This window comes from Elaeis guineensis, chromosome 11, assembly GCF_000442705.2.
Source record: "Elaeis guineensis isolate ETL-2024a chromosome 11, EG11, whole genome shotgun sequence".
NCBI classification, from domain to species: domain Eukaryota; kingdom Viridiplantae; phylum Streptophyta; class Magnoliopsida; order Arecales; family Arecaceae; genus Elaeis; species Elaeis guineensis.
This window is the reverse complement of record NC_026003.2, coordinates 113184865-113207948: the sequence shown is the minus strand read 5'-3', so window position 1 is coordinate 113207948 and position 23084 is coordinate 113184865. Positions and strand designations below refer to the sequence as shown.

Sequence of the window (23084 nt, the reverse complement as noted above, 5' to 3'; positions counted from 1 at the left end):
TCAGAGGCCATCCGTCCACTTTGGTTTCGCTTTCTCCTATAAGACCAAGGGAGGAAAAAAAAGGCAACGAGGGGTGAAGAGGGGGGCTGTACCTTATATTATAATAATAATAGTTCCATAGTACAAGTGCCTGCATTACCACCTCCAAAATGGTCTAACATAAGATATAATACCATGTGGAGTGAAAGAAAAGTCTTTGAGGGAGCGTGAGTGTGGTCATACCTACTTATTCCCTCTCCTCCCATCTCCTCTTTGTGCTTTCATGGCTGGAAGAATCTTGGTTGGGATGATGAGACATGCCATATAGACCTGCTACAGAAGTGGAGAGAACAATGACAGATAAAAAGCCAAAAATAAAAGAGAAAACCATGATAATAATAATACATAAATATTACATTCAATCCCCTTGTTTCATAATTTAAATAAACAAATAGACAGTTCTGTTTCCCTTTTTTTTTTTTTCTTTTTAAAATAGTCCATACAATCTTTCAGACTCGAGTTCTAGCTACAATACCACATTATTTCCAAATCCATCAAAACATATAACACAGGGGTGCCCATTCTTCTTTCTTTTACCCGTTTCCATTGAGGCAATGGTGCAACAATCCCTACAAGTAATAGGGTTATATCGTCTCTCATGTTATCCCTGCAAAAAGGAAAAGAAGAAAAAAGAAAAAAAAATATTGGGCACCGCAGGCCTCTTTTCTTCTCTTTCACCACAGTGGCAAAAGTCCACTTTGTTAAGACACCCTTTTGAAGCCAACCTAAAAAGAAGCTTCACATGTCCACAGAGATCAGAGATCGAATAGGAGAAACTAAAAGAGGAGCAAGGAGAAGGGGGGAAAAAGAGATCAAAAGAAATGAAGGTAAACAGAAGGAACTCCATGTATCCTGTGTCTGCTGTTAGTCCATAACAAACTCCAAACAAAGTCATCCACCACCACCATCATCAGAAAAACAAAATGGTTAAAATAAACACCAACTCTTCTTCATTGTTCTTAGACTCTTGGAAATTAACCTCCTGCTTACTTGTCTATTCTATCTTTAATTCTACCAAGAGGCTCCACCACCCATCATACCATTCCAAAAACCAGGAGGATCCCCAACTTGGCCTCTATTTTGCCCAAATTCAGCGGCGGTGCTCGAAGGGACCGGCTTCAAGTCCTCGAAAGGGAACAGCAGCCTCCCACTAGCATTCTCCTGCACCCCATGCAAACCCCCATACCCACCACCACCACCACCACCACCACCACCGCTATTCCCACCTCCCGCTCCTCCAATCCCATCCAAGGGGAATCCAAGGGTGGGTGGTCTGAATTCCTGGAGTCCAACTCCGAAACCAGCCGGGTAGTCGGGCATCGGCATGGGCATGAAGGGCCCCAGCCCCCTTGCACCCATCCCACTCCTCAGCAGTTCCATGGCAGAAAGAGCTCCAACGGCAGTGCATGGATTGCTCCCACTATTACTGCTATTGTTGTTGTTGTTGTTGCTGCTGCTTTCCAAGTTGGGGAAGTCATTGAACTCAGGCAGGCTGTGATGAGGGAAGGCCAGGTTGAGGTCCTGGCCCTCATGGAACTTTGGGTTCTGAGAGGAGGTGGAGAGAGACATGGGGGTTGGGCTCAGCTCCGGTGGCAGCTTCCTGGAGGTGGAGACCGTGGATGCTGCTGCTGTGATAGTGGAGGTGGTGGTGGTGGCGGTGGAGGTGGGGCCGGCGGTGGAGGAGGTGGTGGACCTCTTGTTCTTTCTGGAGCCACCGCCCACAGGGACATTCCTGAGGGACCCACCCTCAGTCCAGTACCTCCTGCAGGTCTTGCAGAAGTACCTGGGCTGTGTTAGGCTGTAGTTGTTGTAGTAGCAAAACTTGGTGTTGGTGGAGTTGCACCTGGGACAGTTGAGGGCCTGCTCCTTCTGGGGCCTGGTTCTCCTCTCCATCAGATGAGGCCTGGTGGTGGTGGTGCTGGTAGTGGACGACACCAGCTCCTCCATGGGCTTCACCAACCCTATCTCCTATTGGGCACCACCCCAACCCCATGGGGACACAGGAGAAAGTAGATATCAGCAAACAAGCATACATACTTAGAGATATAGAGGTAGATAACAGCTAGCTAGCAGCTATGTAGAAAAGATCTTGGAGAGCAAACAAACACAAGGAAAAGCCTAGGAGAAAGAGGATCAATAGATGATAAATTATGGAAGAGAGATGGGAGATAGATAGCTAACAAAAGATGCAAGAGAAATCACATACATGCACTTTGTGCATCACAAGAACAAAGCAACCCTTTTCATGCCACTGCTTTATTACATAAGCTTAAAGAAAAAAAAAAAAAGAAGGAGAGAGATAAAGGGGGAAAGGAAAGGTGGGGAAAAGAAAGTGGTGTGCTGCTTTCAAGGATTAAAGGAGGGGGTTGTGACAGGATTAAAAGGCTTAAAGCCAAAGGAAAGTAAAGGGTGATCAGAAAGAGAAGATGATGCAGTAGCCTATCAGGAGATCTCTAAAGGGGCAACAACCACCTGACCTCCATCCTCTCACACCAACCGAACAAATTTACATCCATTTCATGAACCCACACAACCCAATACAATCCAAAACAAGAAAACCCATCCCCCGGATCCCCATCACCCAACACAAAACCAAAACAAAGAACTCTAGATCAGGACTCCAGACCAAGCTACTAGATCTTGTGTTCAGATTTCTTACCTGAGGCCACTGGGCAGTATCCATGCAAGATTAATTTCCTTGTGGGACTTCCCTGATGCCCTCCTGTGATCCAAAGAAAGAGCAATTCTAATCTCCTACCCTTGGAAGAAGGAGAAGAACAAGCAGGAGCTTTCCTCACAGAAGGAATGTCTCTGGCTGGCCTGAGTGGAATTATGATGTGCTGTTGTTGCCTTTCATATCTGAGAGATCTAGAGAGGAGAGAGAAAGATGTGGTGATAGATTCTAAAATAATATTATACTAATTTTTATGTTTATATTTCTACTTGTGTGGGTGGGGTGCGCGTTTGTCCATTGCTGCCCGCTTGCTATGTTGATCATTTACGGTGCGAGTCCGCCACAGAGGCAGGACACGGTGTGTAAGTGGGAGGGGAGGTGGTGGGCTCCCACACGTGTGTGGGGTGACCTGGCACGTGCGTCCAATGTGGGGCCCGTCCGACAGGAGCTTGAGGGACGACACGCGGGCGGGGCCCACAGGGGCTTAGTGCGCGAACGGAAAATCGGGATGCAGCCGATGGGGACGCTTCCTTCCCGCCTCTCCCCTTTTACTCTCCAGAAGAAGAGCGGAAGGGAGAAGAACCAAAAAAAAAAAAAAGAAAGGGAGGAATCATATAAGAAAACTTTGATCCCAAGAGAATAGTTCTTCATTTATGCAAGTCAGCAGCCAAAATTCCTTTCCTGTTCGAGGACTGTGAGACCGATTGGTCTTTGAAAGGTGGCCTGTGGATTCGGCTTGGCTTTTATGGGCTCTGGCTTAGCTGTGTCTGTTCCCATGGTTGACAATGGATAGATCACAACAAGTGTGGATCATGTGATTTATTGAAGAGGAATAGCATTTAATATATAGCCATTGTGAGGATATTATCTATCAAAATTAGGAATTATAAATTTTTAATTATTTATTGAGTAAAAAAGAGAGGATGTATTTATAAAAGGTATGTCTGATTTACGGTTTTAATTTTTGAATTGAAATAGATTGAAATGACAATCAGAATGATAATATTTTTTAATATATTTATTTCATAATTGAAATTAAATTTGAAATAGAAATAGAAAGAATTGAAATATTTCTACCCCTCTTTAAAATTAAAATGAGAATGAAACTCTCTCACAATCAAACAATTGGAATGTGAGTCATTCTTATTCTTATTCCAAAGTCCAACTCCGTCTAATCAAACATACTCTATGAGAATACTTTGATCATAGTGAAATAGGTAGATAATTAACTCAAGAGATGGAACTCACCAACCATAGAGACAAGATGTCGACATCACAAATGAATTTTAGAGCAAAGATGCGGTAATTAACTATGTTCGATAACTGTTATAAACCACACTTAAACCTAATTGATACAAAAGGCATGCAATGTGCATCCAGAATTTCAGATGGCCGCAGGATGTAATGAAGCTTGAGTCATGGTCCAAAGATTGACCCAAAAATTGGGATTTATTCTCATTTACAGGATTGAAGAGATGGTAAAGCTTTCAATTTTCCGTGAATGGCTCATGGGCCAAGCTGGAATTTTGAATCCATCAACTTGCAAAACCGACCAGAATGGATTGGTTGTTTAGGCTTTTGGCTGATTCCAAGGACAAGATGTGTCAATTTATGAGATGGACAAAATACCCCTTAGAAACACATTTGACCGTCGGTTCCTGTCCAATTCTTGATTTAACCACTAGAAAGTCCAGTAACATCCATGCATGTCAATCCTATCATTCAACAATGAGTAATACATTAAAATATATTCCATAGGTTGATGTTTTTCAATTTCATAGTAATATGCCACCTCTAGGGTTTTAGAGATAGATGTCCTCCTAAGAAGAAATTATATCCTATACTGCATGCATCACATGACCATATACATAACCAATTATAGCCGTTCAATTCTACGAGCTCCATTCATCATCAAATATTTATCTTAGTATACTTTATAAAGATAAGCATCTGTGATTATTTACATGCATGACCATGTGGTATGATTGTGTCCGCAGTATAGGCCATAATTTATCCCTTCAAAGAGGTTGAATGATATTATCAAGCCATGGCATGCGTTCGGCCCGAGGGAATAACATGGCAAACAAAATAAATAGTAATGATTGCAGATACAATCATGTTGAGAAAAATCAGCGTAAACTTTTGTCCTTTTATTTTTTTTTTTGGGTGAAATTTCTTCTCTGTTGCTTAGATACAGATGGAAGGATTAAGAGGGTGAGGGGTAGGATTTAATAATTTCATTTGATTTTAGATAAATTGGATAAAGATCCAGAAAACAGATGTGTGCAAGCACTTAAAATATCCGCATAATACTAACCACCCCTAATAGATGCATGCTATCTAATATTAAAAATATTTAATCGGAGAAAGTTAGATTTTGAAATGAAAATGTATACGGGTGATTTTCATTCTAATTGTTAGGTTGGAGAAAATTTCATCTCTTTCAATTTTAGAGAAATAAAAAAAAATTTCAATCCTCAAAATCTAATCTCTATTTTTTTCATTATCTAAATCAAATTCCGAATCAAATATGTTGAAAAATATATTTATTCTAATTTTTATTCTAATTTATTTTGATTTCGATTCTGATATCACTTATAAACTATATGCACCCTAATTTGATTTGATAATGTGAAATGACTAACTTGCTACCTTGTCTCAAATTAATCCAAGTTTCTAAGGAAGATATGGATCTCAATTCAAAATCAATTAAAATAAATGTTTGTGTCGTCAAAAGGTCAAACTTCTAATATCCGTGGCCATCAATACCGTGGCGATAGTGTCCTCTTGGGTGGCTCCCCGTCATCACTTTGGCCATCGTCATGATTTAGTTTCATTAAAAAGTATCGTTTTGCATGGTATGAATACCAACATAAATAAGAGGAAAAGAAAAGGGTACACTACTAGAGGCTGGTAACATTTAAAAAAAAAGACTTGGTCACATAAAATTAGTTGGTCCAGAGTCCAAGATTTGAATACAACGTCAGATCAAGTGGCTATTTCTTCTCTGGTGTTTTCTTTCACCCTCTTACATCATGTTCTCAAATCTCATTAAAATGTGAGATAGGCTTCCTACTTCTTGTTGGAATTTTTTAAAAAAAAAAAAAAAAAAACAGAATGTCCAAATAGCTCTCAAGATCAAAATAAATTGTGACCACTAAATTCCCAAGGATCTTCACAATTCGTCTCATGCTGATGCTACGAGCTCTGTTTTTTTGGGTGGACGAGCTCGGTTGGCGCCTCATATTCGCCCCACCCAAACAGGAGGAGGAAAAAATAAATAAATCAAGCTCATTTCATTTTCCACCACCTTTCATCAGTGGAAAATAGAATGCGACTCAGATTTTCCATTTAGAATTAGTTTTATTCAGCAAGGACTTGACAATGATCCACAATACCTTAGTCATCATAATGAACTACATCAACATCCATCCTATGACTCTCTCAAGGCAGCCAAATGGACCACACTACTGTATTAACTGAGCCATCACTGCTGGAAGACAATTGTTGATCTATTACCAATTAGCCATAAATTTTCTAAGCAGCCATGTGAGACTTGAAAACGGGACGATGAATCGAGACCACCATGATGCCAAATGGTGGGGCTAATTTGATGGACGGCTACTCACATTGGCCCGACAGCTGATTCGATTGGATCGCGACACTCTGCCGATCGTCGTGGAATCAACCTCTTCAGTGGATTTGGTGAGAAAACATCGTGTGGTTAGCAGGGAAGACACCATACTTGTTTGTAATTAGCCGGTGCCTTTGAACCCAGGGTCTCAGAACAGGAAAAAATTGGGGGTCCTCGCACTATTGGGGAGAAAAAGAGGGGAGATGGGGACTTTGTTCAAATGTAGGCTCTTGACCTATCTTTGAATTTTGGAACGTGGGGAGATTAATGAGCCTGTCACGGTCATGAGAAACGCTTGTTTTAGACGGCTTTCCAATGACAAGGACACCATCATTGGAAAAAGAATTAAGAGTGGGAGGTGAGGTGAGGTGAGGTGGGATGGGATCGATACTTCCTTTTGTTGTGGCAGATGTGAGTGGAGCCATCTCTCTCGCAAAATTGGTGCAAGCGTCCAGTCCATCAAATGGAACCGACCGATCAACGGCGCCGGCTACCATGCCGGCATGGGGACAAAAATGGTGCAATCTGAAAGTTAAACATGATCCAACCCATGGTTTTCGGCTTCATCTTTAATCCGGGTTTGTAGGGAGGACGGAATTTTGTTGCACTGGGATTTTCTCACAAGGTTTTTGGTTGGATTTCATTAGGACAACCTTTCATGTCAAGTTCTCACACAAGTATATATCCCACTCTTGAAGATTTTGAGACATGCTGGTGTTGGACAGGATTGGAGGTTTAGTTTTGGGGTGAAGGGAGATTAGATCTAGAGATACCGAAGTAAATAGAGATATAAAAATATAAAAATTTATATGATTCAGTCCATGATCTACGTCCATAAATTAGAGAAAGCCTCATTAATAGTGAAGGAGAAAACTAATTAAAAAACTGGATATCAAAAACCCCATGATAAAAGTGTATTCCCCAAAACTCTGGGATGGGCGAAATATGTGTGTGCAAATGCGCGTGGGTATGCATGTAGCTCAAAGAATTCAGGTTGGGTGCTCGAGATAAAGCCATTTTTACCGATATATCAATATAATACAAGACACTTCACAATAAGCCCCAGCAGTATTAAATGAAAGAAAAACTAGGGATTACTCCTAGTTCTAATTTCAAATTAAAAGCAGCTCCTCAGTTGAGTTTCAATTAAAAGTAGCTCTCCATGTCAAACATAAATTAAAAACAATTCCCTAATTTGTGGCTGAAATTATTCTTATATCCATATGCGATAAGGCAATATTCCTTTACAATAAGGTAGTACTGTTTTATAATATGGCAGTACTATTTTATAATGAAACAGTATTGTTTTATGATATCTTTATAATACAATAAAGCAGTACTATTTTATAATAAGGCAGTACTGTTTTATAATAAGATAGTAATGTTTTATAATATCTTTACATTAGAATAAAGCAGTATTCCTTTATAAGAAGGTAATATTACATTATAATAAGGCAGTACTGTTTTGTAATATCACAGTATTATTTTAGTATTGTTTTATAACTACAGGGGCAATTCGATCATTTTATGCCATTTACGGAGCTGCTTTTAATTTATGTTTGAAATGGAGAGCTACTTTTAATTGAAACTCAACGAGGGAGCTGCTTTTAATTTGAAATTCAAATGGAGAGTTTTTATTAGTTTATCCTTAAATGAATAATAAGTTTTCTTAGAGTAAATTATAATAATCCTCTTCCAGTTTCCTTTCATTACATTTGCAACCAATAACTTCAAAAATATACACTTACATCCAAAAAAAAGGAATAACATCACTTAAATTATTTGCATAAAATGAAAAGACTCCTCTACATTTCTTCTCCTCTTGATGCTGACTATTTTTTCTTCTCCCCTTCTTCCCTTCCAAGAACTCTCTTCTCTCCTCCTCTTCCTCCCTCCCCTTCAACCAAGCCCTCGTCGCCAACTTCCGTTCTCTCTCCCCCCTCCTCTACAACCTCTCCATCTGCCTCGCTACCTCCACCAACGTCTTCATCCTCCACTTCCTCATTGCTAATCAAATCTGGATCTTGACCGTTTGACTGCCAAGTGACCATGATAATGACAGTGACGGCGGTCATTCATTCGACTATCGATCTAATGAAATGTGCAATCATTGACCTCGTGTTGTTTGTCTACTCGATCACTATCTCGATTAGATTTTATCTCTCCAACCACTTCGCTGCCTTCTCCCTCACCATCCTCATCACCCTGACCAACCTCTCCCTTCTTGGCTCATTCATCTTTGTTGTCCCCTCCGCCTACCCCTTGCCCTTCCCCTCCCCACCGATGTCGAGCATATACATGATCTCCCCTACCGGCCTGGCTACTTCCCTCATCCATGCCCTCTCCCTCTTCAGCCTTGAATGTCCTCTGTTAGATCTGATTCCCAACCCCCTCCACCCTCCTCTCCTACTTCTTCTTCAACTAGACCAAGTATCTCACTCTCGACCTCGCAGTCCCAAATTTCATAGAAGTGGTTTTACCACCCCGACGGGCTTGGCGGCCTTGTTGGTAACAGGTTTGGAGGAGGAGGTGGACTTGGTGGTGGAGACCTAGGTAGTGGAGCTGAAGCCAAGCTTTGACGGTGGAGGTGGGTTAGGTCATGGTTGTGGGCTTGGTGGAGGTGGATTTGGTGGAGATGATGGTGGTGGACTTAGTGATGGGCTTGGTAGAGGTTTCAGAAGTGGAGTCGGTGTTGAAGGGAGTGTGGGAGATGGGTTTGGGCTAGATGGAGATGAAGTGAGGGAGAAGATGACGTCGACGGCAATGAAGTGGTTGGAGAGGTGGTGGGCGAGGTCAAGGAGGGGGTTGAGGTGGCCTTGAGTCAGGAGTGGAAGTATTCGAAGACCAACATTGGCAACCACTTGCTTTGAATATCATTTTCATCATTTAAAATTTTTTTCTAATATAATATTTGGGTCTAATAGTTTGACTAATATTTCATTAAGTCATAAGTTAAAGTGTTAAATAAAAATTAAACCTCAGAGAGGTGAGCATATGTTTTTCAAACTATTGGGTGTAAGTATAATTTAACCTAATCTCAAGAGGATTTTTATAATTTAATCTTTTTTATTTACACCATTAATCTTGATTAGCTTGAGTTAAGATATGTGGAAACAGCAAATATATTATTTATATTTCTATATTAAACTTTATATATATATATATATATAATTTTGTCATACCATTAAAAATAAGGATGAAATTAGATCGGATATCAATATATCCATATCCATATTTGTTTTGTTCAACGAATACAAATATAGATATGAATATTAGTCAGATATTAAAATTTTGATTCACATTTTTTTAAAAATGGATATGGATATAATAAATATTGAAATTATGGATATAAATATAAATCAGATAATTAAAATTTATGACCATATAATCAAAGAGATTACTAAATAGATGCTAAATCAAATTAATAACATATAAATACGGTTACATATTTTCTTTAAGAATTTATGAGTGCTATATATAACTTCAAAATGATTATAAGTAAAATTAAATATTTAGATATAGATCGAATGATTGTCTATCTACATCTATATTTATTTTTTCATAATAGATATAGATATAAATATAGATATTAGTCATATGTTCAAATTTTTATTCATATCAGTATAGATTCGGATACGAAAGCAGATCCGATATGCTTTCACCCCTAGTTAAAATTATCTATTTTCATCCTAATTTTTTTTTTTTTAAAAAAAACTCCCGTTATGCCATAATGAATGTTAGTTGTCGTGAATTATATTGAATTGAGTTGATTGAAAATAAACAGCTTAAATCTCTCATTTGCGGTAATTGAACTTGGATTTTATTGCTAAGATCTCGCTCCTCTCTCTCTCCCCCACCCGCGTGTAGGCTTCACATATGTCTCAACATGATATAAATATTTTCCTATTTAATTCATTTTTGAACTCTTAAAAGTTTTGGAATGGAAAGTCTACAGCCATTGCATAACCATGATGTTTTTTTTTTTTTTTTTTTTTTTTTTTTGCAGATATTGAAGGCCCCACCAATTTTTCATTAGAAAAAAAAAAATATTTGCACCATGGGCCCCAGGTAGCATGTAATGTCTGATGATGATGACACTCTAGCTTGACAAACAGATACTGGGTTCCCAGTGAAGGTTTGAGACAAAACTAGGCTGGACTACCTAACCTGGATTTATCTGACATCTTGGTGGAGTCCACGAGAAAAAATCCATTCCTCACCATCAAACAAAGAAAAGAGCTCCAGGACTCTCAACATCCATACGCAATTTGGTTTTGTCTTCCCTCGGTACACATGAAACCATCTTCCTAATTAATAACCAAATCTGGGCCACTAGAAGAAAATGAAACATTGTGAGACACAAAAGTGTCTTATAATCTATAGGATTTGAACAATAATTGAACAAACCAAGGAAGATATAGGTCAATAATCTACGCTTCCAAAAAAGCAAAAAAAAAAAAACACCACGAAATTTCCTTTTGTGGTTGTAGACAAGTCGAACTCAATGTCTTATATGGATATCTAGAGCTTCGCAGATTAAAGATTGAGTGGTATATGACAAACTTGAACCTGTCTGGTGAGATTAAGGTTGGAGGATTTATATTTTTTATAGTTCGGAAGGAATGGCCACCGGGGCATGTAGTCCCTTCTCAGAGTTGACCTAATCAAAATATAGTCCCCATTGGACGCATTTTGTATACCTCTGGACTGAACTGGGGGAGGTTGGTCATAGTTTTAAAAACTATGACCCAGGTTTTGACCTTGTCATGTATGGTCTAACAAGACAAGATCTGATATGAACCGAGAAAAGAATTATTCAGAAGTTTGGACTTGGCTGATAAACTTAATTAACCCTAACCTAAACCCGATCAAAAAGGGACTGATTCCTTTATAATCACTGAATGGATTGAATCTAAGTCCAAGGTGTAAACATGAGCCGGCTTAGGTCACATCTTGGTTTGGCCAAGCATTGCACCTCTTGTGCATTATTTCTTTTAAGATGTCAAAAACTCTCTCAATTTTTTTTTCGAAAAACAAATATTTTAGAAAATAAACTCATATATGATAAGTTATAAATATTACATTGGATCACGTATAAATTATCTTACATCTTGGATAGCTCCTAAGCTTCAGACTGACAAGCAGATACCTTCTCTAGTTGGCATGCTTTTGGAGAGATTATATCCTACACTATATATACCATGTGATTTTATATACAGCCAATCGTAATTGCCTATTTTTGTAGGTTTGATTCATCAAATATTTATCACAGTATATTTGTATAGAAAAGAGCAACGGTGATTGGTTGCATGCATGACCGCAAAATGCATACAGTAGAGGATATAATTTTTATTTTTTTTATTCATTGGCATACAACAGGCTTGATGATATATGCTTCACCGAAATGATTGTATGTTTCATGTGGACCACTGAAATTGCGAAGTCTTTAGTACGATCTGTCAATATAGGAAAAGTTGACAGTAAATGCGCCAATAATGAAATTAAAGAAGGGGCCTACATGCTACATCAAACTAAGACCCACAATTGGAGGTGTCTTTTGAGAACCTCAGGCTGGACATGCATAAAAGGACAGAATGACAGATCTAACTTCATATGGTGGAACTTTTTCCTTTCCAGCCCATAAGGGGAGCGTCGGTCACTTGAAGTATTCATTTATTGCAAATCTAGTGTTATCAATTTATACAAATTATGTAATAGAATATAAAGTATGTAAAATAGATATGAATGATATCTACTATGCTTCTTGAAGTATGTACGGACGTAGTAGGTGGGGCCTTAACTCAATGCTAGACTTGTTACAACTACATGTATAGAGTGGGCGTGCTCAACTTACATGGCCGTGATTTACCAAAAAAAAAGAAAAAACTTAGTTGGCCGTGCATTGGAAGGTGATTTTTCTTGTCCTCGTGCACAACGTGCAAACATAATGTGAGGTCGATTAATTTCTCAGAAGGATGTGAGGTCAATTACACATGAGGTTCATACGTATCCAACTTGATCTCAGGTTGATATAAAAAAACAGAAGGAAAATCACTTTTTTAATATAGTGTAACCATCAAGATACATTTGGTTAGAGTATCATTTCAAACTCTAGTAATTTGCTATTTAAATATCAAAATCTTTGAAGTGCATGAATTTAAAGCATATTCAAGTGGGGATTCGATTCCTTAGTCACTAGCCCAACTTGCAAATTAAAAAAAAGAAAAAAAAAATCTTATGTTTGATAAGATCATTCCTGCATGTCGAATGACTTCTCTAGTTTTTTTTTTTGGATACGGAATGGCTTCTCTAGTTGAATCAACTGCGTGCACTGCAAGTAAAAAATAAGTCTTAGTATAAATAACATCAGTGTTACTTATATCAAGAAAGATTACTACGTTACCACCATTAGCTACCCAAAGCGGGTATATGAGAGAAAACCAGATATGAATATAGGGATCTGATCTTCTTAAAAATTCTTTTATTAAATAAGAGAGGCAGGAGCAGGCTTCAAGAGGGATTCTAAAATGAGTGCAGCAGTCTAAGCAAGAGATTCTCATGCCCTGTATCTACGTCAGGTGTAACTTAAAAACATCTATGTTCTTTCCATGGTTAGTGGACTCTCCACTAAAAATAATATTTTTTTAATACAAAATATATAGTAATGGAACTATTAAGTTCTTATTTTCAATGAAATTAAGTTTTCTTGATTCTCTTTCTTTTTACATAACATTTGAAGCAAAAGATTAGATAGTAAAAAAAATCTAAATTTATGTAAATTAAATAACAAGATGGATAACAATTTAATATCAAATATTTAGTAAAAATTCAACAATTTTAAAATCAACATATAAGCATTCAAATCAAAGATTCACCCCATTTGTTATGATCTAAATATGTAGAATATTTAAAATTTTAAAAAAAATGCTTTTGAAGATACCTAAACTATATATCACTTAGATGCGAAAATGGATGATATGCATTATATTAATTTACTAAAATATATGATATATAGTATAAGTTAGGAGTTTCTTTTGTCAATCATAATCTACACATGTAAAATATATATAGATTGAAAATCAATAAATTTTGATACTAATTTTTTTTTTATCTACTTGACATATATGATAGAGATTAAAAGCATAAAAAAAAATTGATTTCTATCACTTTTAAGCACAGTAGAAATCTCTTTTTTTTTTTTTTTTTTTTTTTTAATCTATTATTGATTTTGAATCATTATCTTTTACGAAAAATTTAGCATCAAGCGTATTGTCTAAATAATTAGAAATTACTAACAAAATTTTAGTTTTAGAAATATATTTTGTTAGTTAGCGATAGTATTATCACATAAGAGAAGCTATTTTTTGGACAAATCATACGTCCCACATGTATAAATAATTTAAATAAATCATAATAAATTTCAATTTACATAATGTACACCATGATTTCTTCGGCCTTCTCTCCATCTCTTGGATGATACGGTTACGGGTTTGGATTATATGTTTTTTTTTTCATGACATTAACTATTGGATCGTATCTTTCTTCCTCGTCTGCATAGATCTCAAAACGGCTGTCATATGATCCAGATATTGCGAAGGAAGCTGAACCATTCTTTAGCATGCAAGATACAATCCGAACCCTCGATCACATGCTGCACGTAGTCACGGGCTCCACCCATTACCGCCAGCCGCACTGTGCGGGCACAGAGAAATTGCACCCAAAAACGTGACACCCTACCCATTTTCCAAGCGAGCCGCTTCAAGCCGCTGCCGAGCCACCTCTCTGCCGACACGGGAAACAATCTCGGCTCCGGCGTGGGACCGGTTGGCGGGTCGGCGGCGAACTGGCACCGTCCGACCAGCCTGTCGATTTCCTGTGCGGTCGAAACGTGTCCTCCATTTGCGCTGCGGTTGGAATTTTGAGGCTCGCAAGAAAAAAAAAAAAGAAAAAATGGATATCGATGGAGACAAGAGAGAGCGGGGGTGGGGTTGCGGTGTGGGGTGGGGAGGTGTGTGGTGTGGTTTGGGGCCCATGGGTGGGCCGTGTGTTTACCTCCGCCTGGAAGCAAAGAATATCTCGGACCCTCTCTCTGGGAATTCTGTGGGCCCGCGTGGTGGGGTGACGTCACATCCGTGGCAATTCGACGTGGACAGCACGCTCCCTTCATGGTGGGTGCACACGTCACCGAATCCATCCTCTAGTTTCCTTCCTTCCTCTCCGGTCTTCTCCCGTCGGGCGCTCCAACTGCTACCGTCACGGGGTCACCTGCCCACATAAAAAATGAACCATGAGAAGGGATTTAGAATGTTGGCTTCTGCTGGTTTGTAACGCAAATTAAGAGCAAGCAGACGAGGGATGGTGTATTTTTGTATTGGGATCTATATATACGTCACATGCTATTAAATAAGGGGGGCAGTCTATTCCCTATTTTGTCTCTTATTAAAGTTGAAATTTTAAGTTAAAAGCACTAGGACCTAACATGGTACGTGACTAATTAAAAAATATCATATAAATGAAGATTAATGGAATTACTATTTTTTTTTATGGTGGACTTGAAGTTTTCATTGTCGTTCGTTGATCGGTGAATGGAGCGAAGAAGCACCGAGAGAGATATGTTTACTGTAAAAATATTTTTATATTGGAGGCTGTTGCGGCCAATCTCCCTCGTCATCCGATCGTCGGAGTCGTGCACCTGCAAAGAAAGTCCTTGCTGACCGGAGATACCTCCAGCGGAGACCCTCCGACGGTCAAGTCAGAGAGGAGACTAGGCAACAGTGGAACTCAGCGAGAGGGAGAGAGCTAGAGAGCTCAAGAGCTTAAAGGCGCTTACCTCCGCTTGAGAAAGCTTGAGATAGATTTTTAATGCCTGTTGCCTTACCCCGTTTTATAGTAGAATGCGGTATGGTCCCGTCATTAATGGTGCAGACAACTGGAGAGTTGTCAAATCATCGGGGGCTGTCAAATCGACGTGGGTTGTCAGATCATTAACCCATGTCCTTAGCAGGACAACGCCCCACGACGGTCGTACGGTATGTCCTTGGCAGGAGAACAGTCCATAGCGGTTGTATGGCATTTGGACGGGCTGGCCGACTATATGTCGATATTCGGCTGTCGGGTGGTGACTCGGAGACACCGTCAGCTGATCTGGTACCTTATAGAAGTCGGACGTCGGCTGCCACCCCCGACAGTGAGTCGGTGATATGGGTTCGGTCGCTCGATCGGTCGGAAATAGTATGGGTCTGTTCGGCATGCAGACGTTCGGTCGGATATTGTCGGCAGTCATTGTCGACAGTCATTGTCGGAGTCATTCTCGGAGTCATCCATCGGTCCGATCGGTAGAGTCGGGCGTCGGTCGGATCGGTCCGAGGGTAAGTCGGCGTACAGGGGTCCGTCGGTATATTCCAACAGTTACCCCCCACTCCTGAGTTCGATGTCGTGTTGACCCGCGTGAACACGTGGGCGATGGCTTCGGACGAAAGGAGTGATTTTCCATCACGTCATGCCCTGATTGTAGGTCGGCGTCCTGACTGTTGTACAGGTTGCATAGGATCCAATGGTCGAGAGTCGTCCCGATTGTAGGTCGAGCGTGCACATCGGGTCGGATGTCGGCCAACCTCCGAACGTAGCATGTTGACACGATCATTTCGTAGAGTCCGATAGTCGAGTAGTGTCCGACGTAATCGGATAGGATAACGATGACAAGTCGAATATCCGTTGTCCGACCCTTGATCGGGCGTGCACGTCGGGACGTATGATAAACGGTGGCAAGCCGAATATCCTTCGACCGATCGTGACCAAGTCGGTATGTCGCAAGTCGAATACCCATTGTCCGGACCTTGGTCGGGCGGGTACATCGCGGTGCATGATAAACGGTGGCAAGCCGAATATCTTTCGACCGATCGTAACCAAGTCGGTATGTCGCGAGCGCGACTACGATCGTCCTGACGTTTTGCCCTTCTTAGTCGAAGCTAAGTCGGCAAGTTAGCCAGCCGCATTGGTCGAGGCCCTTTGCCTTCAGAGACCGAGGCCATCGTAGATTCGACGATGGAGCCGTAGATTCGGTGTAGATTCGACGATTGAGACATAGATTCAACGATCGAGCCATCAGTTCGACGATCGGCGATTGAGCCGTAGATTCGACGGTTGAGCTGTCGGTTCAGCGATCGACGATCGAGCTGTAGATTCGACGAAGGAGACGTAGATTCGACGATTGAGACGTAGATTCGACGATCGAGCCATCGGTTCGACGATCGGCGATCGAACCGTAGATTCGATGGTCGAGCCGTCGGTTCGACGATTGACGATCGAGCCATAGATTCGGCGGCCGAGCCGCATTGGTCGAGGCCTTTTGCCTTCACAGGCCGAGGCCGTCGGTTCGACGATCGAGCCATAGATTCAACGATCGACGATCGAGCCGTCGGTTTGGCGATCGATGATCGAGCCATAGATTCGACGATCGATGATCGAGCTGTAGACTCGACGATCGACGATCGAGCCGTCGGTTCGACGATCAATGATCGAGCCGTCAGTTCGGCGATCGGCGATCGAGCCGTAGATTCGACGGTCGAGCCATCGATTCGACGATCGACAATCGAGCCATGTTTGTCGAGGCCTTTTGCCTTCAGAGGTCGAGGCCGTCGATTCGGTGATCGACGATCGAGCCGTAGATTCGACGGTCGAGCCGCGTTGGTCGAGGCCTTTTGCTTTCAGAGGCCGAGGCCATCGGTTCGGCGATCGACGATCGAGCTGTAGATTCGACGATCGATGATCGAGCCGTAGACTCTACGATCGATGATCGAGCCGTAGATTCGACGATCGACGATCGAACCGTGTTGGTCGAGGCCTTTTGCCTTCAGAAGTCGAGGCCGTCGGTTCGGCGATCGACGATCGAGCCGTAGATTCGATGATCGACGATCGAGCCGTCGATTCGACGATCGACGATCGAGCCGTAAGTTCAACGATCGACGATCGAGTCATAGACTCGACGATCGGTGATCGAGCCATAGATTCTACGATCGACGATCGAGCCATGTTGGTCGAGGCCTTTTGCCTTCAGAGGCCGAGGCCATCGTAGATATTTCACTCCTTCGATCTCCATCAGGATCTACGCACGAGGAGCGGAGAGAGGGGTGTAGGAGTCATACCTGCGATGTGTCGGTCTCAGACTCCGTCGTCGGAACAAGACCCATCTATCGGTGGGGCCTGCTGGGTTCAGTAGGAGCTCGATTTTTCTTCCGCTTCTCCTTCTGGCCCGTGCTCTCGGTCAGGCGTCGGTCGGAAGCTCCTTCGTCTGCACGCATGTATTTATACGCGTGCTCCAGTAATTCGGCATACGTCCGGAGGAGGGTCTTGTCCAAGGAATATGTGAATCGGGACCCCCTTAGCCCCCTCTTCATGGCCGAGATAGCCATGTCTTCGTTGAGGTCCCGAACCTCAAGTGTGACCGCGTTGAATTGAGCCACAAAGTATCGGAGTGTCTCATTTTCTCCCTGCTTGAGGGAGAAAAGACTGTCCGAAGTTCGTGATGGCTTCCGGCTGGTGCTGAAGCGAGCCACGAAAGAATGCTCGAGCTACCCGAAGGAGTGGATACATCCTGAGCAGAGGTCGGAGTACTAGGCCCTGACAACTTTACGAAACGTGGCAGAGAAGTCGATGCAGAGGAGGGCATCGGTTGCCCCTTGAATTGTCATGAGAGCCTTGTAGCTCTCCAGGTGGTCAACTGGATCGATGGAGCCATCGTAAGGCTCCACGTGAGGCATCTTGAACCGACTAGGAATCGGTTCGTCGAGGATAAATCGGAAAAGAGGTTGGGTGGTCTGGAAGTCGACGTCGTTTGAAGACTTCTGACCATCCGCTTGGAGCTGGGCAAGTCGACGATCGATTTCTTCAAACTTACGTTCGTAGTCGTCCAACCATCGATGTTGAGAAACCCCAGGAGTCGAACCTCCCGACGAATTTTAAAGTGAGGCGGATGGTGTCCGCGGTCGCTTCTCCTTCCTCGCTCGCTTCAGCTGGGAAGGAGAGGGATGCCAAGATCAGTGGGTGTCGCACCGTGGCCGCCTCTCCCTTTCTCGATGGGAGTGCTGAGACGGCGGCTCTTGAGGAGGAGATGGAAGTTGATGCGAACATCGACGGCTGCTTCTGGACGGCATAGGGCTCACCGTCGGTTGTTCCGTCGGCGGTTGCGGCAACTGAGTCGGTTGCTGTTGGAGGATTTTGACCGCGTCCATTAGAACAGTCATTTGCCGCATGATCGCCGCGATTTGCGCTTCCGTAGTTACCACCGGATGCGGAGAGCTGGACTCTGCCATGGAAGGTGAAGGAGGGGCCTCTTCCCGACGGGAAGAGTGCTTCGCTGACCCGATAGCTCTCGATCGCTGAGCCCTGATTTTCGTCATCTCGAGAGGTTTTTTCAAGCTCTGTGGAGCTCGCTGGCTTACCTCCGTCGAATACCCCTACCTGATGCGCCAAATCTGTTGCGGCTAATCCCCCCATCGTCCGATCGCCGAGATCGCGCACCTGCAAAGAAAGTCCTCGCTGACCGGAGATGCCTCCGGCAGGGACCCTCCGATGGTCAAGTCAGAGAGGAGACTAGGCAACAGTGAAACTCAGCGAGAGGGAGAGAGCTAGAGAGCTCAATAGCTTAGAGGCGCTTACCCCCGCTTGAGAAAGCTTGAGATAGATTTTTAATGCCTGTTGCCTTACCCCGTTTTATAGTAGAATGCGGTATGATCCCGCCATTAATGGTGCAGACAACTGAAGAGTTATCAAATCGTCGGGAGCTATCAAATCAACGTGGGTTGTCAGGTCATTAACCCATGTCCTTAGCAGGACAACGCCCCACGACGGTCGTACGGCATGTCCTTGGCAGGAGAACAGTCCATAACGGTTGTACGGCATTTGGACGGGCTGGTCGACTGTATGTCGATATTCGACTGTCGGATCGTCGGGTGGTGACTCAGAGACACCGTCGGCTGATCTGGTGCCTTGTGGAAGTCGGACGTCGGCTGCCACCCTCGACAGTGAGTCGGTGATATGGATTCGACCGCTCGATCGGTCAGGAACAGTATGGGTCTGTTCGGCATGCATACCTTCGGTCGGATATTGTCGGCAGTCATTATCGACAGTCATTGTCGAAGTCATTGTCGGAGTCGTCCGTCGGTTCGATCGGTAGAGTCAGACGTCGATCGGATCGATCTGAGAGTAAGTCGGTGTACAGGGGTCAGTCAGTATATCCCAACAGAAGCCATGAATAGATGGCCAAGGGTTCGAGATGGATAAGATAGAGATTCACATTAATTAGTATTATGTGCATTTTGATTCTTTTGGTTGAAGCAAAATTAGAAAAGTGTGTTCATTGGGATTGATACATCAGTGCTATACCTTTTTTTATTCGTAAAAGAAAAGAAAATTAACAACAGTAGATGCCTTAATGAATTTAAAAGTATATTTACAATAGTGCTTGAAGCCAAGTGTCTTAGAGAGTTTGCTTGGTAATGTTGGAAGCAGAGATAAAGTTTATCTCAGTCGAGTTGTTAACTTGTGCTAGGCAAAATATGATACAAGAAATCAATTCTCCCAATAAATTGGTGTCCCTTGAGATATCAGCCACGACAATATCAATATATTGGGTAATAAAAGTCTCAATCCTGATTCTACAATCAAGGTATGGGTTTTTAATCACACAATATGAAAATGATGTATAAAAGAATGATACATATATTCTTTACCATATGAACCTATATTTTGTTCTAGAAACCATCAACTAATATTTCAATATCTCAATCATGGTATGTTGATAGAGATTTCCAAACACCTCTATAATTTTGAATATTCTTTAGACCTAATCAAGATAAATCATTTTCTTTTCCTCTCAGTCACTATCTAAAATCATAAAATCTGAAAGGATGAAAACCTGGATCAAAGGTCTAGAAGTTTAATGGGTGAAACTTTTTGGTAAGATAAAGAGAACAGAGTCTGACACAAGAAAATTAGAGATGTTCACAAAAAGCTTCCTTCGAATCATATTTAGCAAGGCATACAACAGCTCACCAATCCACAAAAGAACCTTCTCAAGTATTGAAAGTCAATGTACTAAAAAATAATTGCTTATAGTCTCTTCAATCAGCTCTATATTTTTCTAAAAGACTTTCCTGTGCTTCATCGTTCGAACTTTCTTCGAAATGGTTGGATGTGATAATTCAGTCAAATTGATCAACCGACAGCTCAACATAATTCTTATTTATTTATTTATTTATTTAGGTAATTAAGGCACTGAAGGTGGATATGAAGGGCCAAAATCCTTCCCCGTATGCAAGGTCGCACCTTGATTTCATCCAAATAGAAGAGAGCACCAACCATCTATTCCTGCTTGATGTGGCCTGTGACCATCACTCACAAAAGTAGCTGCATGCCCACAAATTATTCTGTGGGGACTTCTGTAGCCAGATTCCATGGTCCCCATGTAATAATAATAATAAAAAAAAATGCAGTTCTTGCAAGCCTAAATCATGTGTCTACCAAAACCCTCGACATCCAAGCACACCTCTCTAAATCCTTCCCGCAGTCTCATAGATAGTGTTTGATTGGATAATTCTGGATGGAATAAGAGCTTATTCTACCTTATTCCCCAAACAGATGATGAACCATCCTGTTTTAGCAATTCTGATCAATCTTCCTAATTTTATAATACCAATTCCATAAAGGACCATCAATTGATAATTCTAAATCATATTGAACACCGTCTAGATCATATTGAACATCAGTCAAAATAATACTGTATTAATTACATTGAAATAAAAATGAAATATCAAATTTCTAAATAAAAATTTAAAATAATAAAAATAAATAACTATTTTTTGAGAATTTATATTTTTATTTTAAAAATAAAATTTAAATATTCAAACACTATCATAAATAATATACTTCATAGAGATTTATTGGCATCGTTTTTCGGCCGCCACATGGTGGCCCTGCCACTCGGAGATTCTGCGTCCACTTCTGACGCTGCCCCGAGATGTGCTGCTGCGCCAAAGTCAAACCTTCCATGGTCCATACATTCTTCTCGACCCTTTGTTAGCTGCTCCTTAAGTTTTTTAACATTTTTACCGTCAAGGCAGTTAAAGGGTTCTGTCAAGGCTCTTATGACAGGATACCACAAAAATTGACTCGTATTCTCGTATACCTAGAAAAATTTTCAGTATATATGGAAATTATCTTTTGCTCCTAATTTAATTTGCGTTTTCTTCTATACAATTCTAACAATTTGTGATACAAATCTATAACAACTTAAAAGAACGTGTCCCCATATTACTCGTAACAAGCCGGATCACTGGAATTGTCTGCGATCCTCATCTACATCTCTCCATTGCACCCTCCTACACCTACAAGTACCCTCGAAGGAGATTTAAGAAAACTTTTCTGATCTCTTGATTTTCTCTTGCTTTTATTTTTATATTTTTTATAGCTGAAATAGGGAAGAAATAAGCCAAAAAAGAACTTCAATTCTCTCTCTCTCTCTCTCTGTATGTATAGTTTTCTTAGCTTCCAACTCAAGTTTCTAAACATGTTATACATTAAAAGAAAGTCTTATAAAAATCTTTCCATGCAATTTCTTTTCCTCTTTTTTTACAGAAAGCAGAACAACACGAGGCGTCGCACTCGAGTAAGAATATATTATACACCTCTTGGTCCTGTACTCCTGTGACTAGCTAGTAAAGACACGAAACATCTTTCATTTTGAGCCGTGGTCTCCACGTCACCCAGAAGCACACCATGAAAGAAATGTTTCCAAAATCTTAAGAATATCAAATTGTGATTTTTCTTTTTCAAACTCTGCATTTAAAAAGTCGACAAACATGAAAGAAAGGCCTGTTTCAACGGATCGGGCCGGTGCTGTCCATTTCCAGGAACCTTCTTCACCCTACTCTGTCCCACTGATTGGACCACCAAGCCTCATCAACCGCGAGTGGAGAGGTCTCTCGGTATCCCTCTCCCAATCACTCCTAACTTCATCCTTCATCAAGATATCACCTTTTTAATCAATTCGAATTTAATATACAACAACTAACATGGTGGACCCAAAACTTTCTTCCCCTCAATCTAATCGGCCACTATAAAGTAAAAAAATATTACACACACACTAAAAGCTCAACCCATGGTACTACTTCGGTCCTTCCCGTTCACTTATAAAATCATTTATATCTGTATATCACTAAGAAACCCCAGAGAGGCTTTCTGAAAATCTGAAGGAATGGACAGTGGTCAAACCCAGCTCTCTCTGCCATCTTTGCAATTGGAAGGTCATTAACAAAGGAAACAAAGAAAAAAAGATGATATACTCTCTGCTAATGCGCTTGGGTCCCATCTCTGTCATCCACCAACCAACATTGGATTAGGTTCAAGGAAGAGTCGTGAATTATTATGCTATACAAAAAGTCAGCATTATGGACCGGATGCCGCAAAACTGAGTTCTCACGTAAGAGCTGATAACGTACCTTTGAAAGTGGGTCAGTTGCCTTGAAACGAGAAATTTGGAGAACAAACTGACTCAGTCATTCAAATTGCAAACTGGAATGAATTTCTGAACTGCATTTTGGTACTGCGTTCCCTGTGAAAGGTAGCAGTCTTCTGTCATCGAAGAGCAAAAAATAAACCGAAAGAAAAAAGCGGCTTACCATGTGGCAGCAGCATGGGACCACGGAAAATAACACAGGAACACAATAATAATTTTAAATT

General features: G+C 41.3%; 2 protein-coding genes across 4 annotated transcripts in view; both read right to left on the bottom strand.

Annotated features, from left to right (window-relative positions):
- Positions 1–354: 354 nt before the first annotated feature.
- On the bottom strand, positions 355–2901 carry LOC105054109 (dof zinc finger protein 1). Its single transcript, XM_010935539.4, has 2 exons — positions 2699–2901; positions 355–2007 (listed from the first exon to the last, which is right to left on the bottom strand). Exons 1-2 carry the CDS (start codon positions 2720–2722, stop codon positions 1051–1053), a joined length of 981 nt encoding a protein of 326 aa, XP_010933841.1. The 5' UTR covers positions 2723–2901; the 3' UTR covers positions 355–1050.
- A 10822-nt stretch (positions 2902–13723) lies between these two features.
- Positions 13724–23084, bottom strand: part of LOC105054358 (uncharacterized) — a 42372-nt gene continuing 33011 nt past the window's right edge. Inside the window, exons 8-9 of one of the 3 annotated variants that reach the window (XR_012135362.1) lie at positions 22844–22956; positions 13724–14612 (exon numbers count right to left, since the gene is read on the bottom strand). Coding sequence is in view for 1 of the 3 variants with exons in the window: in XM_073245655.1 (XP_073101756.1) it covers positions 22897–22956 (60 nt within the window). In the remaining 2 variants the exon portion in view is untranslated. Of the gene's footprint in view, positions 14613–22004; positions 22716–22840; positions 22957–23084 lie in introns of those variants that run through there. The other 2 variants (XR_012135361.1, XM_073245655.1) reach the window with 2 other exon arrangements.

Excerpts from the sequence above, each read along its gene's own strand:
- LOC105054109 (XM_010935539.4), bottom strand. The coding sequence starts at position 2,722 with ATGGATACTGCCCAGTGGCCTCAG. Across the intron at positions 2,008-2,698 it reads ATACTGCCCAGTGGCCTCAG|GAGATAGGGTTGGTGAAGCC; the intron begins GTAAGAAATCTG and ends GGTGCCCAATAG.